Below are 17,225 nucleotides of genomic sequence, written 5' to 3'. Positions count from 1 at the left end.
TGTATAATATACATCCACAGTTTATTTAAGTTCACGTCCAAATTCCCAACGTCATGATTCAACCTGCCGGAAATAAAAGAGGCCAGCAATTCGACTAATTTCGCTGTGCGTGCAAACCACCGACGGTTCTTTACGCAACGACCGATTTAGCGATTTCAAAACGATCGAAAGTGGCTCACGGTGTTCGTCGCGGCGTTCGACACGTCGCATTTAGTTTTTTCCGAATAATCGCGTCCATCAGTACGAAGAAAGCATTTCCCGCGGAACGATCCGAGCCCCGGCAACTTCCGATCGCGCCTTCAATTCCGTGAGATGGAAATTGTTCGAAATCGACCAGCGACAACCGATTAAAAGAATACCTTTCGAGATGGAGCGTCGCAAGTGCAGTATCTGCATTTTATTTCTTATCGATATTCTCGCGTCGTATTCAATCGTTGCCAAGGAATTAAAATTGAACGTCGACTTTGGAAAGCCTGTCGCCGTCACCGACGAGAAGTTCCTCAGCCTCACGATTGACCCAGCAGTCCTGTTGCAAGGTGCAGCGTTGAGGTACGTACATCGAATAACGAGCTGCACATTGCATTCGTCTATTTACTCGGTACATTTAATAGATATCTTACTAATTACCTCAGAATAACGATAGAACACTCTGATGTTTAACACTAGAACTACCAAGCGTCACATCGTCCTTTCAAAAGTTTTCTATAAATCCAACACTGCTACTGAGATTTCAATTGAATTACAATTCAGTTTATCTATCGCTAAATCAATTTTCATAGTAATATTTCGAAGAAACATCTGTTATCTGTGCAACTATTGAGGAAAGGGAATCAGGAATGAGTGATTTTGACTCAAAGTCTCAAAGACCCGAAGGTAGTTCTAGCGTCGACTACAGAATAGTTCCTCCTTTTCAATTTCCTTTATCGAGAACGTTCGGTTTATTCGAAGAGAATACTGAAACTCTTAACGGAGTTGACGACCCTGAAGAATTCAAGATCGATTCGAAGGTAATCAATAGACGAACCTTTCAACTGGTCGCAATCCAATCTAGCTCCGGCGAAATGAAACGCGCGCGAGCTTTATTAAGGGTGCGCCAAAGTTCTCGTTCCCTTTTTACAGCGACATTCCTCGAAATCTTATATTTTTTTAATCAAGATACCGAGTTCACTCGAGTGCCCCAGGTTCTTTCTTTCTTTTCGATATGAAGTGCGGATTCTGTTGGAAGAAACAATTTTCTAAATAGAAGATTATCAGAAAATTGCCGAACGTTTATGCCTCAAAGTTCGTGTTCTGTGAACCCTCGGCGATTCGAATGTTAATGAAGCCTTTTATCGCTCTCCCTCGTCGATCAAGCCTACCAACGTTTTAGCAAACGAATTTTCGTTTCGACTATTCCAGCAGCAGCTTCGAGAGAAGCGTAAGATTAGCGAACGCTTTGAGACCCGCCTACGTCCGACTGGGAGGACCACACGGTACATTTTCTCGATCCAGCGATGGGGATCTTCCAGATAACGGGCTCGACAAGAACTATGCGCTCTCAGGTAAACTCTAATCGTCCAATTAACCTAACTTCCCTTTCTACAGATAATACTCTCCAAGCCAAAATAAAATTTATTTAACGTTCCAACCCCGGGAGGTTAAAACCAGAAAAATTCAACGAAAATTGAAACTCATTGCTCTAAAGTAACTCCATTTCCTTTTAAAATCCTTAACACTAAACACAAATAATTACAAAATAAAGGTAAACGAGTCACACGTTCCTAAGTGCAAACAGACGCAAGGACAAAAACCAAAAAATCAATTAACCAAGCAATGAAGGAACTAAATATCAGATCAAACTCTAAACCAGAGCAGTATTTTAAATCAAATTTTAAAACCGGTAGGTTCAATCCACGAAATACTGAATCAACTCATTATCCCAGCGATTTACACAATCACAGAGATAATTAGCCATTATCTCGACTAATTAAAGCGCGAGTGTAGCGCGCGTGCCGGCGAACAAAGGAGCCGCCACGTGTCCAACGTAAAGTTACGTTAACGCCGCAACCAGCCGGCTCTTCGGCCAATTTCGCGTTAACCCTCTTCATATGCATACGTCTCGCATTCTTCACGCGCGAGTACTCGAATACTATCGCGGAAATAGGAGAGGAACGCGGCGAGGCTTGTACCGTCCGACTATAATTACCCTGCGAATGCGATGCACTGTTGCACCGAAAGATGCAAATACTGAAAGGTAATTTCTGGGTTAGCGCCGAGCTTCGGTAATTCCACGTGCCGCCATGTTTTCTACGGAGTAACGACGTGATACGCGAATCCTCCTGGTGGACGTTCTCTGGGGGTTGAACTCGTATCCGCGAGATTCGTTAACTACCGCCTCGGCACAAATGAAAAGGCAGTGAGCACCTTTGCCTCTGAATGCCACGGTTTTCTTAGTGTTCGCAGGAGTCTACGATTACGGCTCGCGTTTCAACCCCTTGGGCTTTGACGTAGAACCCGACGATTGCGGAGGTCTTTGAAGTTTAATGAATATGGAGGCTAATTATTTTTAATGGAATTACATTGAAATTTTCATTGCAATTGTATCTGAGTATCGGTATTGATAATAATGGTCTTTTACTGTACGAAAGGTGTTTTTTGGGTATTGATTAAGCATTAAGGATGGAGATAATTATTATTTCGTTAGATTTAGGCGATGTTTAATTTCTGATCACAGAATCCGATTTGGTGATAGCGTATCAGTGGGCTGAGAAAGCTGGGCTGGACGTAGTCGCTTGTATTTCGGCTGAAAGTACTGCTAGGGAGCACGAAAATGCTGAGGAGGTAGTTTCTTTCAGTGACCACATGGGTTTCAACGCTAGTTGGCAATTGGGATATGGTAATTTTCAAATAATTGAACGTTGGACTGGTTATCTGATGGACTGATTGGATGAAATTGTTTTAAATCGGGTATTGCAGAGTTCCAAAACGGGATCAATACTTCGGCAACGTATCTAGCGAAACAATTAGTAGCTCTCAAGCAGACGTTGGACGCATTTCCCAGGTATTCGAGCAGTTTGATCATAGGACCTGATATCGTGGATTACAAAACGAAAAAGCAGAGGCAGTATCTTCAAGAATACTTCAACATCGCTGCGCCTGCGCTCTCGGCGATCACTTGGCACCCGTAAAGTCAAACTTAAATTTGAAATTCAATCATAAACGTAGCCAATCTTTTCTTACAATCGATCGCACGATATTGCTCTAATTCTTCCAGACAATTTGACAACATTAGCTCAGACAATAAGGGAGTCCTTATACAACCGGACGATTTGGATAAAGATAAAAAGGATCTGTATAAAGTTATCGGCCGTTTCGTCGGGAATCGACCGTTGTGGATCGGTAAGGGCCACTTGTAAATCTAATTTCCAATGGAATTCAAAAATTGACACGTTATCACGCGGATTGTAATTGTTCCGACAGCTGAATCGAAACCCGAGGAATACAAGAACTTGTATCTCGGCGCGCTGATTTTGGCGAGGAGATTAGGAAACGCAGCGAGGTCGAACGTGGACGTGATCTTGAGGCAACCGGTGGACCTGACTCGGCCGAGTCCAGTGAGTCGCATTGTGCAATCGCGGGATGGAAGAAGAATCGATGACTAATTACTCGACCAATTACAGGATTACTGGGTGACCTTGCTCCACAAAACTCTCGTCGGCCGCCGAGTGTTCGGTGCGACGATGCAGACCGACGAGAAGAATCACGTGTACCTCTATTGCCAATGCACAAAAGCCTCGGACAGATACAAGCAAGGATCGATCACTATTTTCGGAGTGAACATCAACCCTGAAAATATGGAAATTAAATTAGAAGGGACTCCAATGACGACGGTTCACGAATATCTCCTTTCTCCGGGTTTCGACACGACGAATAGGATGTTCGCTGAGTATGTTTCCTAACTGTCCAATGAATAGCTTGTTTAGAATTATATTTTTCTGTGTGACTCATTGGGATTTATCTTGTAGGAGCATTCTATTAAATAATGAGACCTTGACACTGTTAAATGATAGTCTCCCCGAGATTAAACCAGTCATTTTGAATGATACGGAGGGACTAGGAATTAATTTCCCTTCGGCGAGCATTGGATTCTGGGTCCTACCGGATCTCAAAGTATGTTAAGACTCGTACTCTATTTTCATTGACACAGCAACTTAACAAATCAACTGTTTTAATGAATCGACTTCTACAGATAAAGTCCTGCATGCAGACTGACGAGTCGCTCGAAAAAGATACCATTGAAAGCACAATTTATGATCGAGGGAGCATAAAAACTCACGTGACAAGATCCGTGCAAGACGAAGAGGAATCTAGGGACGACAGAAGGAAACTGAGAAACGAATCTCGAGCGAACAGGAGACGCACAGACAGAAGACAAGGTAGACCAATGAATGATCAGAATTCCCAAGATCAGTCGAAGCTACAAGAGCACAAAGACCGCTTGTCCAAATTGAAGCAAATAGTCAGATCAAAAGCAACGAAGGAAACAGTGAAACGTGCACTCGAAGAAATAATCCTCAAAGCTACGTCACTGATATCCAAGATCCAGCGAGCCAGATCATCCGATAAGGCGAAAGAGCACCTAAAAGCTTTAGGACTTCTCCTAACTCGTGTACCATTGTTAGAATTGGATGCAGCAGGAGCTGGAGACGTCCAAAGGACTAAAAGAGCAAGAAGAGACTTGTTCAGCGAATCCTTTTTCGACAGACAAAACGTTCCTGGAGAAGTAGCTAGATTGGGCGAAGTCGGAGGGCTCAGAAATAGTCAGAAGGTGGAAGAGAACATTCGTAGCAAAGTCAGAGCTAGTGTTTTTGATCGAACCAGTGAAAACGGTGAGAACGCTTTCTATGGATCCCACAGGACTAATCCTGTAGACAGTTTCCCTGAAGGCGACGTTTTCTATGGCACAGAGGACTATAATCAGAACCCTAGCTATTTGAAAGCGGTCCAAGGACCCAATGATCGAAACAGTGAAATGAATGGAAGGAACCAGCATCCTGTACAGGATTACGGTAATGTTAAAGGCAGTTGGATGGACGAAGAAGGTGACTATGGCTTCTACGAGCCTGAAAGATACTTCGATAATGAGAAGAGGAACGACAGGACTGGTCCTGGTGAACTTTGGGAATCTGAGACTTACCCTGATAAAAGCAGAGGGGTTAATAACGAGAATCTAAGAGTTCAAAGTGGTAGACAGAGTCCGAGTAAATTGACTGGGTACTACGAGTCTAACGTTCCAAGGAATTTCAGAAACAGAGGTTCTCTTGTTCAGTCTAGTATCGATAAACCAATTTTGGCTACTGGCAGAGCTTCTTGGGGATCAAATGGAGCTAGGTTTGTTGATCGGGGTCCTATGATGTTCGACTACTTGGACACAGAATTGCCACTGGGAAGCGAGGATCCTGTAGGTAGAAGATTCAAGAGAAAGGGAAAAGACCTGCGCGCCATATTGGACCAAGAGATGATCGACGAGGACGATGCTAATACGAAAGATTGCAACTGTAGAGTCATTAGACATGGACCATGTGGCTGCAGACATAAACGAGACGCGTCTAACCTAGAAATCGCTTCTGAGGAAGATGAAACGACAGATTCGAGAACTGACGATGCGAGTCCAGGTTCAGAAGAAATCGAAGTGTTTGCTGAACTAGGGGACGAGCCTATGGAGGTCTTAGCACTGAAGCCAGACCCATCCAAGAAGAAAATTGCGCGAGAAATAGTTTCTTTGGATGATGAACCAGGTCCTCTAGAAGATGTGGGTGGTTTGATGCTGCAACCAGAGCTGTCTAATTTGAAAATTGCACGAGAGGCAGAAATAAATCCTTTGAACGATGAACCAAGTTCTCCGGGGGATCTAGAGGTCTTGGAACTGCAGCCAGAGGACTCTAACTTACAGATTCAACGGGATGTAGAAGCGTATCCACAAAGTGAAGAGCACCTAGAGATTCAAGAACCAGAAATCGTTGACATTGACGTAGATAACCCTTCTTTAAACAGGGAACTAGTTCCTGCAGAGGATTTAGACGAGACGCGGGTGGCAGAAACGTATATGCAAAGTAAAGAAGATTCAGATCTACAGGAAACCGTGGACGATCCCTCTTTGAATGACGAAGAAGGTTCTCCAGCAGATCTAGAGGTCCTGGAATCTAGCCCAGTGTCCACAGGCTCTCTATTAACACAGAGCCTCGACGAGGACAGCAAAACAGCAGTTCGTAGGGACGGGAGCCAACTTTTTCGCGGTGAATCCAGGAAAACCGAAGAAGAGGAGTCGTCGATTGATAATCACGAGAATACTGCAGGCAATAACGCGAATCATGAGCGGGATTCTGCGTCCTCGTCCACTGAGAAGCTCCTGGAGAAGGAGACCGAAGAAGCCGAAGCCTCGGGAACCGAAGCTCCGAGCCAGACATTCGATCCAGTCGTTTTATCCAAGAAGATCATCGCCGAGGGGCACGAATACGATTACGATAACGATAAGGTTGCCAGAGGAGGGTCGAAGAGGCAAGCAGACGAAGACGCCTCGCCGACAGTACCTGAAGAAACCGAGGAAGAACGCGAAAGTCCGGCAGTGGGGTCGCCAAGGGGGAGAAAATATAGACCAAGATACTCCCCGAGCAGAAGAAGTAAAGCCAACGTGGCGACACCGTCTGAGAAACGTGTGATTGACCGAGCGAAAGCACTGTTGACCCTGAAGAAGATCATGAACGAGAGGAGGAGGAGGAAACAGGCGGATTTGGCTGGTAGGGTAGGTTCAGCCGGCAGAATTCGTGAATATCAGAATGAACCAGAGCGAAGTGAGAAGCTGAGGAAGATGAAGGAAAGAAGGCAGAGATTGTTGCAGCAATATAGGAGAAGAGCGTTAGACGATGAAGGGAAGAGGAAGCTGAACGAGAAGATTCGGGAAGCCATTGATGAAGATAAACTGCCTTATACGCTGATGTACAAGGCGAAGAGGGACAACAAAGAAGGCGAAGAAGAGAAGATTGAAGAGGATGTTCCTGTGAGACCAAGGAATGTTCGAGAGAGGATTTTCCACCCTAAAAGTCGGAGGATCTATGATTCTGATATTCTGGAACATTCCAATCCTCAGTCGCTACAGGAGAAGGTTATTCGGTTGAGAGATGTATTAGAGAATGGAGATGCGATAGATGCTAATGACGATGCTGATGGGAATGATAAGAGTTACTATGCTATGGTGGAGAGTTTAGAGAATCCGCGGATTTTCCATTACAAGCCTAAGTCATGGGATAAAGAGAAGAGGAGTGTGCAGGTAAAGGAACAAAAATTAAATACTGAAATGATAGAAGTTAATTTGCGTGTAATAGGTATACGGATAACTCGTTTATTGATCTTCACAGGTGTTCACCTACCCATATTTCGACAGCAACGGGGATCTATACGATTTATCTCGATACAGGCCACGTCTCGTGGATCCGGGAATCTTCAGCGATTCTAGCGAAGAATTTGGAACAACTTCTGAGGAGCTGACAAGCAGCAAAGAGCTGTTCGTGATCGATCCGTCGAAGTACAGAGGAGGAGAGCCCACTTTGCAAGTATACAGGCGTTCCAGAAACAGAGACTTAGAAATAATGCCCAAAGACGTGTACGAGGTAACGTGGGAGCCGATTTTGTACAAATTGCAACGTGCTCGTCAAGCGGAGCACAGGAAACGCGAAGACAAAAGTGCAAGCTCGACGGAATCTACGGAAAACTCAGGGGACTTGCTGAAAGTTGTTATCAACAATCTAGATTTACCGTCTGCCAGTGAACTTTTTAGGATTCTGTCGACAGAGAACGTTGTTAACGATGAAAAACGTAATGCCATGCGTTCGATCAAAGGGCCAGAGATAGTGGAGATCAAACAGAACGGTTTTGAAGAGGTTCTAGAGAGTGCAGAGGATGAGAAAGCTTCTGACGAGCAAGAAAATGAAGAACGAAAAGAAAATGGTGAAGATTTGTCGATGGAGAAGGAAGTAGTCAGCGGAGAGAGTAATTCCTCGGAAAATTTGGATGAGACGGAGCCAGTGCATGTTAGAAGTCGAAGAGACACGAACGAAGAACAGGAGAATGATTATTCTCGCCTGGTTCCTTCGTGTTTCCTTCGGAAATCACCGAGAGAAATCAAGAAAAATGGGAGAAGCAATTACCTGTGTCTGAAAGAAGGTCCACAAGGGGATTCTGACGAAGATTCGTCGGAAGTCTTCAAGATGATGAAGAAAACGGAATATTATAAAGCGGTGCCTGTTAAAGAATCAAGAAACAAGGGTTACAGTGAAACGGGTCTCAGAAGAAACAAAAATTCTCCGGAACTCGTGAAGATTCTAATTCCTTCGGAATTGAGCGACGAAGCTTTGTCAACGGAAGCGGAAGAGGATCCAGTAGTTAGCGAGAAAAATCCACGAGATCAAAATGCACGGGGCTCAGTGGAAAATAATTCAGAAACTGGAGAACACGGAGAACGTTCTGATTATGGGGAAGAAAATGTATCGGACCAGGTGGAACGCTACAATGCTGAAGAAAGAGACAGCGAAGAGCCTGAGGTGCTCATGGTGCTGCCTTGGTCGCAAAGGTTCGGCAGACATCGAAGAGAAGTGAATCAGAAGAAAGAAAGAGAAGAAGAAAATGCAAAGACAGAGAAGGTGAAACTGAATCTCTAAAATAACTAATTCCACTGTTCTTAGACTGTACCTAGAAAAATTGACACTCGTTCATTAGTGTCTTAGACAATTAAAATACACATTACATCACATCAATCAAAACCGTTTACCTAATAATTTTCAAAATTTAAACTCAATATGTATCAAATTGATTGTTCCATGAACCTAGTATGAAACTACCCCTTAAACGCTTAAATTTGATAACTATTCAATATCTCTAGAAGTTATTCGCGACTTAAAACAGTAGCTACCAATTGACAATGCGTCTAACATTGAAAACCGATTTCGTTTCTTCAGGTGCAACAATTGGAGAAGACATCGAGCCCGAAAGTCCCAACGACCGATAATTTCGTTGAGACCAAGGCAACGACGATTCGTAAGCGGCCGTTGAAGAAGTATTCGCCAAAAGGTAGCCTGTTCAATTACCTAACGGGCAAGAAGAATCCGCGGAAAGATTTGAAGGAGGATCGCGGACTGCCATCGTTCATCGAAGGAAGCATACCGAGGATGGAGATCGTTGTAGTCGACGGTTTAAAGAAAGCTCAGAACGTGACGGGCTCCGTGGAGCGATTGATCGACGATCTAGATGATAGATTCAACGAGACGATGAGCGACGAGGATCGCAGAGGCTCGGCCGACGATGAATCGATCGGTATCACTCAACGCGCCTTCCGCACCGCCATTACGAACGTGCAGAAATTCTTCACGATCCTGACCGGAATCACGCACGCTCTGCGGGGATAATTAATTCTAAGCTGTCAGTCGCGTTACCGTAATTTATACGAGAATATTTTATAAATTGTAATATTAAATTTTCTACTGATGTACGCTTCTTTTCTACGATTCCGAATAAAATGGAAGTTATCGTGAGAGACGAGTGAAATTGAATTGAAATGAAAACCAACCCCTTCGCGAGTATAATTCCATGGAAAATCGTAACGTCCGCGGTGACGTATAAAAGAACACGAAACGATGATCCGAAATCGCGGAGTTGATGGAAGTTTAATCAAACGTAGATTAAGAGTTGTTTGCATGAAAAGTGCATGCATGTTTTGCTTCGATTTCGGTGTCCTAGATATCGTAATCTCCGTTACAAGATAATACACGTCTATTACGACACGATCGACGCCTGACATCGATGATTTCGTAATCTCCGGGACATCAAAACATGCATGCAACTTTTCGCGAATATATGCGTCCGGTGCGGGACCGTGCAGTCGTCGATCGGTCTTCGCGGTGTTCGGTTCGGAAGTGAGCGAGACGGGAATCGATTAATGGTAAACCGTGTGAATTCTTGATCATCATGGATCGGTCGGTTCTAATCTGCTCGATATTCCTGACGCTGACCGCGACAGCGACTTCGAAGGGCGTCAACTTCGATGGCAACGAGGACGTTGAAAATGCTACCAGCAGTGAGAGGTAATTTTCAAATTAATATTCAAGGGGATAACTATGCAGATCCTTGTTATTTTAATTTATTAAACGATTAAACCAGAGTGTCCTTGATTTTCTTTTAATTAATATTCTGAAGCTGAGCTGGGGAAATTGAATATCGATTAAAGAAGAGATTCTTTCCGAATGAAGTTTCAGTAATTTGAATTTTATATCATCGTAAATGTGAATCTTTCCGATTGAGCGGATTAATTACGAATTGTTAATACTTTCACGAAGATCAACACCGTACTGCATCTATAATCGAGAAATGGAAACGCATATTTTATTTTCTGTTATTTAGGACTTCGATGTATGATTTAATACTAACTGAATGCTAATTAAATTTACATTAAAGAAGCACAGAGTTAATTTAACAGCCGAAGCGGTAAAGGTTTTCTTTCTATTTTCGAATCGATCGATTACAATGCGAAATTAAGCATACTTTCGCAATTTGAACTATAATGAACCGTACGTGGTCCACTTATCGGACGCGATCATCATATTTACAAGGGACAATTCAACAAATTTTCCAGGGAATATATACTTCGAGACCGTGTGGCGCACGATCCGGCACACCCCCATAAATTCTCCTTATCCGGTACCATTTATCTAGCTTCCCGTCGAGTACATCGGAACATTCTTTCAATTTTTCAAACGAGCTTCCCCTCGGACGATTTTCGGATTACGGGGCCGGCCCGCTGGATTGCAGACGCGAAAAGTATGTTAGTCGTCCGAGAAAACGACGCTCTGGCGCAACTGTTCGCGTCAGCGGCGCTTGAATTACATTCCCCGCGACGCGAAAAACGTAAAAAAGGGGAAATATAACGTTCCCCGCTCGCAGACGACGGAATTTCGCGTCCGCGGGATAAGAGGGGCACGCTTCACAATGAAATTCGTTAATTAGATTTCTTTTTTATTAGAACAGTCGGATTACTTACTCAAACATCTGATAATCCTCTTGGCTTGACGATGATTAATATCCATTCACGCTCACTTTACACTCGCGATCTTATAAAACGCACATCATTAACTGTTGCAACTGTTACATTAGGAAATTTAATTATTCTTAATTATATTTCAGTGATGTTTTAAATCTGACTCTCGAGATGAAGTGAAGAAAATAACGATCTGAAACATTTGAAACTAAAATAATTAATAGCTTTGACAATCCTGTGACAATATTGTATCTCTAAAACAGAGGGAAAAATAAATGATTATTTATGTATAAGCAAAGGATTCTAGTTTTCCAGAGTAAACGAACAACCATCTTTCTTTCCCAGCCTAGACACGGTGCTCCGTAGCGTCCCGTTGGTCCAAGGATCCGACTCTAACGAGAAATTCAGCGGCAAGAGGAGTCTCTTAATACTGATGCCATCGGATGACGCTAAAAGACCCAGCAGAAGCGACGAAACTGAGTGTGCATCGCCGAAGAGTCAAAAAACGAAGCGGTGCAAGGCATTGCTTCGCGGGAATCCCCGGTTGCAGCTGGTCTCCTTAAAACCCCCTAACGTAGCGTCGAAACACGAAGCGAACGCGGAAGATCGTCGCGCAGCGATCGTCGAAGCGCTCCGCAAAAAACTGAGATCCGGGGAGTACAAATTGGGCGCAATTCGCGGACGCCCGCCGCCGAAGACGAGCGTAATCGACGACGACAAGTACGTTTGTTATTGCAGAGAGAAGAGTAATCCTCTTTCGCGGAAAGACGCAATCCCCAGGCAGCGATTGCCGAAGAACAAGCCAGAGAGGAAGAACGATAACAAGAAGATGCTCCCCGACGAGAGCAGACTGCAGCAAAAACCGATCTACGCGCAGCGACCGCCTCATCCATTTTTGTTTGAAAGGCTGCCGATACGCCAGCCAGATAACCAGCGATATCTACCCGGCCAGCGTCTGCCTGAAGGAGTGAATCCGATTTTCCAGCACGGAGGAGTGCCATACGTGCCCTACATCTATCACGTCGATCCTCAACTAGCGATGCTTCCAGGAGTGAACCAGGCACACAGTCCGACGAGGATTAGCATTCCTTTTAATCGAATCGATGACTCGTTAGTTGGTCAACGGGCGCCCAGCAGTCAGCGCGGTTCTTCCGCGGGTACGCAAGGTATTGGGCAACAGCACTGTTCGCCGAACGTTGCTGCTAAACACTCGCAATCGGCTGGCCAAGGAATTCCAGCGTCGTCAGCGAAAACCGCCAAGGCTATGGACACAGAGAAACAAAATGAACAGCGGGAAGAATCAGGAGAGAATTCCGATAATAATTTTCAATCTGTAAGATTGAATTCTCCTGAACATCCTGTGGAATATGAAAGTCCAGCTTCCGGTGTTTCGTCGCCCGATAAAGACGATCTCGTGAGTGCAGCCAATCCGAAAAACGAATATGGGACTACTTCAAGTGGAACGTTGGATTATTCTGATATAAGAGAAGTAACTAGCACGTCCTTCACGTCGAAGGCTTACAATGAAAATGGAGATGAGATTGAATTACCGCGTGAGCCTACTAGTTTCAATGGATTTCATCCAACTAGCGTTGGACCAATGGATTCCAGTCCAGATGGGGATCAAGATCGAGCAGTTAACTTAGGTAGTACATTGAACAATCCTACGGAAAGTCCTGAGGGACCGGTCGAGAGCGCAACGAACGCGGTAACGAGGATAAGGAACAAGGAAAATACTGGTTCTTCGTCGTTAACGGAAGATGATCCGGTACATGCAAATGATGATGAAGAGGATGCAGTAGTAGGAGAGAGCGATCCTTCTTGGAACCAGGGAGCTTCCGCGATAGGTGATTTACATAGAAATATAGAGAACGTCAAAGGAAGTAGCGAAGATAATATGAACAACCCTGAAGAGGTAATTCCTCCTTCCTCGGAAGTGGAGACCGTGTTAATCTCGGAAGGTTTAGCGCCCGCGGATGGCAGCGACGCAACGGGGAATATCAATCACGGTGTCTCTCCGTCGGCCGACGGATTTTTCACGGGAGATTACTCGTCCGAGTCGCCGGAAATGGAGGATAATACCGCCCCATTAAAGGACGATCACGGGGCGGACAATTTGAATTCTGATAAGGTCATGGAGAAGATTGCGGGCCAGGAAGGGTACCAAGAAGGAGGTCGGGTTAACGATCCTTCGATGGATGGCACGGTACAGTCCCCTAACTTAAATGATGATTACACGACGAATGAGGACTCGTCAGCTGGCGGAGACGAAGAAACAATGGGCACGCCGTATCCGGAAAAAACGACGACCATAGAGGATCCGTCATTGCCGTTCTGTGACAACTCGTTGCTCCAGAAGTCGATTAAGTCGGTAATTAATAACTTCGCGGCAGGCAACTTGGCTGAAACGGACGGCAACGGGGGCGGGGAACTGGTGGGTTCACCGGCGGATGATTTACTGCAAGAAATTGTAGAGGTCCCGAACTTGAAGAGCATTTTGTCTATGCCACCGATCGAGCACACGGTACTGGATAGGGTTAAGAATCTCCTGGCGAGGGTGACCGGCGTGCCTAGGATGAAGTTCGACGGCGAATGGCCGACGAACGTGATCAGGAATAGTTTGCGGGACACGCTGGCAGCTGCTCCTTCCTCGAAAGCAGAACTTCCTGAGAACACAGTCGTGGAGCATCAATTCAGAGACGGGAAATGGGTTACGAACCTGGCTACCCTTGCGCCTACCTCGAACGAAGAGGTCGGAGCAGCACCTAGTGCCTTGGAAAAACTACGAACAGACATGAGGAGCCTTCTCCGGGATCCAGTAGTAGGTCTGCAAGCCGCCAAGAAACCCGTTGTCCAGAATATGATACTGCAGAGCCTCCGGGACAACTTCAACCGCGAGAATCCCGCCAGCGAGCAGACCCTCGATGACTCGTTCCTCCAGGACGCTTTGGAGAGTGAGCTGAACCTGATGGAGGCGGAGAACCTGGAAAACACAACGATTAATACTGAGGAGGAACCTTCGGAGGATCTTAAGGACATTGATGTGAATAAATTCTTGGAGATCGCTAGGGACGAAGCAGGGATCACGCAAGCACCTACGTCAACTATGGGCGATATTCAGGACACATCCGTCGCGTCTACTTTGGGTGCACAGAGAAACACCGAAGCACAGTTTGCTGATACGTCGAAAACGACTGATGAGACGCAGGAATACCCTAAGACTAACCAGCAAGAAGCTGTCTTCTTGGGCCAACCCAAAGGAATAGAAGAAAGTTTGCTAGAACTGCCAACAGATTCGGCAGAAGGCGAAGCTGTGGGACACACTTCGTCTGTCACGGAGTCTTGCGATCTCGTCGGGGCAACGAGGCATCCTAAGCTCACGACATACTTCGAAACACCGTCTACAGTTGCTTATTCAGTAAACAAATACCCTAAAACAGAGGAAGGTACGCAGACAGCATCGACGATCCCTGAAGAGGCTCAACGATCGATCTCCCCAAATCCTCCTAGAGTCTCTCCAGGGGATCGAGATGAAACCTCGATAATAGACGGCACTCCGAAACATATCTCCACGACAACGGAAGAGACAGTGGGTCTAGCAATGAGCACGGAGTCTCCTTCGAAGAATTCTTCCCCGGATTACACGTATTTAGGCAAAATTTCAGTCAAGAAGAACAATCCTGCTGACGATGTCCACAGTCTTTCAGATTCGGAGTTGTTCTACGTAGGGGACGGGGTGAAGTTACCCCTAGAGATCAGGAAGCTGCCGGACGGTTCCTATGGGTTGTCCATCTCCAGAAGGGTCTGCGAGCATTTGTTGAACGAGAAGTGTCCCTGCTGCGTGCCGGTGAACGGCAGTGTTGTTGGCACAGTGAGGAAACCGGAAACGGAAGACGGAAAACCGAGAAGGAGGAGGATCGCGAAACGCGGAACTGGAAGATCGATTTCATCCAGGGAACACACGATTGACGACAGCTTGCAGATCTCGATGCCCGTGGAAACTTTCGCGCGGAGGTACAATCTGTCGCTGAACTTGGAGAAAGTGCAAGCCCCGTGGAATTTCGACGAGACGGGGAAGATTGATGATCCAGCGAGAAATCGGGGAAGAAGCGGCGAAGATAAAAGGCATCTGCTGCGTGATTTGTTTTCAGTTCACGGGGTACCGGAGAACGGTGAACCGGAAGTAACTCCTGCGCCAAGATCAAGCAGGGATTCTTATGAGAACAGCGACGCGATTAATTATAAATATCGTGGACAAAAGGGCAGGAACCTTGGCAAATACCGATACGGGCGCAACATCGATCGATCGGTGAACGAACGAGTGGAAATAGTAACGGATGTGTTATATTGGCTGAGGGACATGATTCTTGATGCTAATAATGGGTCATAGATCCGTTGCAATATTTTGTAACGGATAGTAATTATCTTGTAATAATTGTATTTTATTTTAGTAGCTTTTTATACAGTTTTGTAGACGGTCTAGAGAGTGTCGGTCTAATGTAACGTTGGGGAGAGATAAATAAATTTAATTGGTACTCAAACGCTCCCTTTATTTGGTCCATGAAACTTGTGGAACGAAAATGTCAGCGGCTTATTATTGTGTCATTTAATTTTTCGTTGTACGTGTGTTATTCTTATCTGGTTCTTGGCCTTCACTGTGTTCCTTGCGTGAGAACATCGGTGATTCATTTAGTAATGACGTAATCACGATGGTTAGCTCGGGTAGTTTACGATTTCGGCTGATGGAAGAGTTGAAAAGTTTGGTTATGTTTGGCAGGTGCAACACCCGAGTGCACATAACCCATTTGACATTTGTGTCAACATAACGCGAAGATGGGCTTGTTCGGGAAATCCCAGGAAAAGAATCCGAAGGAAATGGTTCGATACGAGATGCAACAACTGCTTGGTGTTTATTATACATAGTCTCGTTTTAGGTTCAGGAATGGACACACAAACTGAGGAAGGAGGGGTATCAATTGGACAGACAGGTTAGAGGTGAGATACCTGTAAATGATAATAGAATACACTGTGGTATTTAATTGAAAACTTGAAAATCTAATTGGATGATTCAACTTGCACACAGCGATCCAACGTGAAGAGGAGAAAGTGAAACGGTCACTGAAAGAAGCAGCGAAGAAAGGAGACAAAGATGTGTGTAAAATTCTAGCCAAGGAGATAATACGTGCCCGTAAAGCCTGTAATAAGATCTATACCTCGAAAGCTCATATGAATTCTGTATCCTTGCAAATGAAAAATCAATTGGCAACTATCAGAGTTGCGGGTTCAGTATCGAAATCTACAGAGGTAATGCAAGCGATGCAGTCATTAGTCAGGGTGCCAGAAGTAGCAGCTACAATGAGAGAATTGTCCAAAGAAATGATGAAGGCAGGTATCATTGAAGAAATGTTAGATGAGACTATGGATTCCATTGAAGATTCTGATGAGGTGGAAGATGAAGCAGATGAAGAAGTAGACAAAGTAATTTTGAATTATATGTATATATCCACTGATATTCTTTATGTAAATATGCTAATGTGGCAATTAACATTTCTTTTAGATATTATGGGAAGTCACTGCAGGTCAATTAGGCACAGCACCTGCAGTTGTTACAGAAAACCCAGGATCCGTGGTAGCGTCTACATCCGCGGAAGAAGAGAAAGAAGTAGCAGATGACGAGCTTGAGGAAATGAAAATGAGACTACAAAGTTTACGTAGTTAGCTGCAATATGTAAATACTTAATCAGCATTGACTTTCAGTGTTAAATAAGCTTGCACTTAACCGAGGACACGCATATATATAATATGAATTCAGTGGATAAATGCCTCATATTTTGATATTTATGAAAAACGTTTGAGCAATGCTTTGTATTAAATTACCAAAAAAAAAGATCAAGTATTATAAAAATAAACTAACTATTTTCATTTTTCTGTACAGTTTTTGTATCCAGCTTTTATAATCTATGTGTATTCTCTAGACAACTACTGTATCTTGGCTACACATAATGACATAGATAGAAAGAAGCTGGCTTCTTAGTTGTATTATATTCGAACACACACCGCTTAATTTAATTATACTTGCAAGTTCTTGTATTAATATGTATTATACATAAACTATGATTTTGATTATTATTAGTGTTATTTCTATTTATACCTATCATTTAAA

The 17,225-nt window shown here is 44.4% G+C and overlaps 3 protein-coding genes across 4 annotated transcripts; all 3 read left to right on the top strand.

Moving 5' to 3' along the window:
* The first annotated feature begins 176 nt into the window (after positions 1–176).
* LOC116431589 (uncharacterized) lies at positions 177–9,558 on the top strand. Of its 2 annotated transcripts, none has more exons than XM_031987239.2 (11): positions 177–549; positions 1,402–1,541; positions 2,714–2,875; positions 2,956–3,163; positions 3,254–3,378; positions 3,460–3,593; positions 3,660–3,925; positions 4,005–4,149; positions 4,229–7,306; positions 7,395–8,675; positions 8,991–9,558. In XM_031987239.2, the coding sequence occupies exons 1-11, from the start codon at positions 368–370 to the stop codon at positions 9,435–9,437; spliced, it is 6,168 nt and encodes a 2,055-aa protein (XP_031843099.2). In that variant the 5' UTR covers positions 177–367; the 3' UTR covers positions 9,438–9,558. The 2 variants fall into 2 exon arrangements, with proteins under 2 accessions (XP_031843099.2, XP_031843098.2); XM_031987238.2 differs by having other exon boundaries at positions 1,399–1,541.
* A 347-nt stretch (positions 9,559–9,905) lies between these two features.
* LOC116431566 (uncharacterized) lies at positions 9,906–15,931 on the top strand. The gene is made up of 3 exons (XM_031987196.2): positions 9,906–10,112; positions 11,408–15,490; positions 15,840–15,931. Exons 1-2 carry the CDS (start codon positions 9,997–9,999, stop codon positions 15,450–15,452), a joined length of 4,161 nt encoding a protein of 1,386 aa, XP_031843056.2. The 5' UTR covers positions 9,906–9,996; the 3' UTR covers positions 15,453–15,490; positions 15,840–15,931.
* On the top strand, positions 15,793–17,191 carry Vps24 (vacuolar protein sorting 24). Its single transcript, XM_031987199.2, has 4 exons — positions 15,793–15,940; positions 15,997–16,057; positions 16,146–16,540; positions 16,620–17,191. Exons 1-4 carry the CDS (start codon positions 15,896–15,898, stop codon positions 16,779–16,781), a joined length of 663 nt encoding a protein of 220 aa, XP_031843059.1. The 5' UTR covers positions 15,793–15,895; the 3' UTR covers positions 16,782–17,191.
* Positions 17,192–17,225: the final 34 nt, after the last annotated feature.

Source organism: Nomia melanderi, chromosome 13 (assembly GCF_051020985.1).
Source record: "Nomia melanderi isolate GNS246 chromosome 13, iyNomMela1, whole genome shotgun sequence".
Classification (NCBI taxonomy): domain Eukaryota; kingdom Metazoa; phylum Arthropoda; class Insecta; order Hymenoptera; family Halictidae; genus Nomia; species Nomia melanderi.
Note: the sequence above shows the minus strand (reverse complement) of the source record. Positions and strands in the feature narration are given on the sequence as shown.

Bases quoted from the DNA above. Each gene is read 5' to 3' on its own strand.
- LOC116431589 (XM_031987238.2), top strand. From the start codon at position 368: ATGGAGCGTCGCAAGTGCAGTATCTGCATTTTATTTCTTATCGATATT. The intron at 2,876-2,955 runs GTAATTTTCAAA...CGGGTATTGCAG, and splicing joins TAGTTGGCAATTGGGATATG to AGTTCCAAAACGGGATCAAT. The intron at 3,926-4,004 runs GTATGTTTCCTA...TTTATCTTGTAG, and splicing joins ACGAATAGGATGTTCGCTGA to GAGCATTCTATTAAATAATG.
- LOC116431566 (XM_031987196.2), top strand. From the start codon at position 9,997: ATGGATCGGTCGGTTCTAATCTGCTCGATATTCCTGACGCTGACCGCG. The intron at 10,113-11,407 runs GTAATTTTCAAA...TTTCTTTCCCAG, and splicing joins AATGCTACCAGCAGTGAGAG to CCTAGACACGGTGCTCCGTA.
- Vps24 (XM_031987199.2), top strand. From the start codon at position 15,896: ATGGGCTTGTTCGGGAAATCCCAGGAAAAGAATCCGAAGGAAATG. The intron at 16,058-16,145 runs GTGAGATACCTG...ACTTGCACACAG, and splicing joins ATTGGACAGACAGGTTAGAG to CGATCCAACGTGAAGAGGAG. The intron at 16,541-16,619 runs GTAATTTTGAAT...CATTTCTTTTAG, and splicing joins CAGATGAAGAAGTAGACAAA to ATATTATGGGAAGTCACTGC.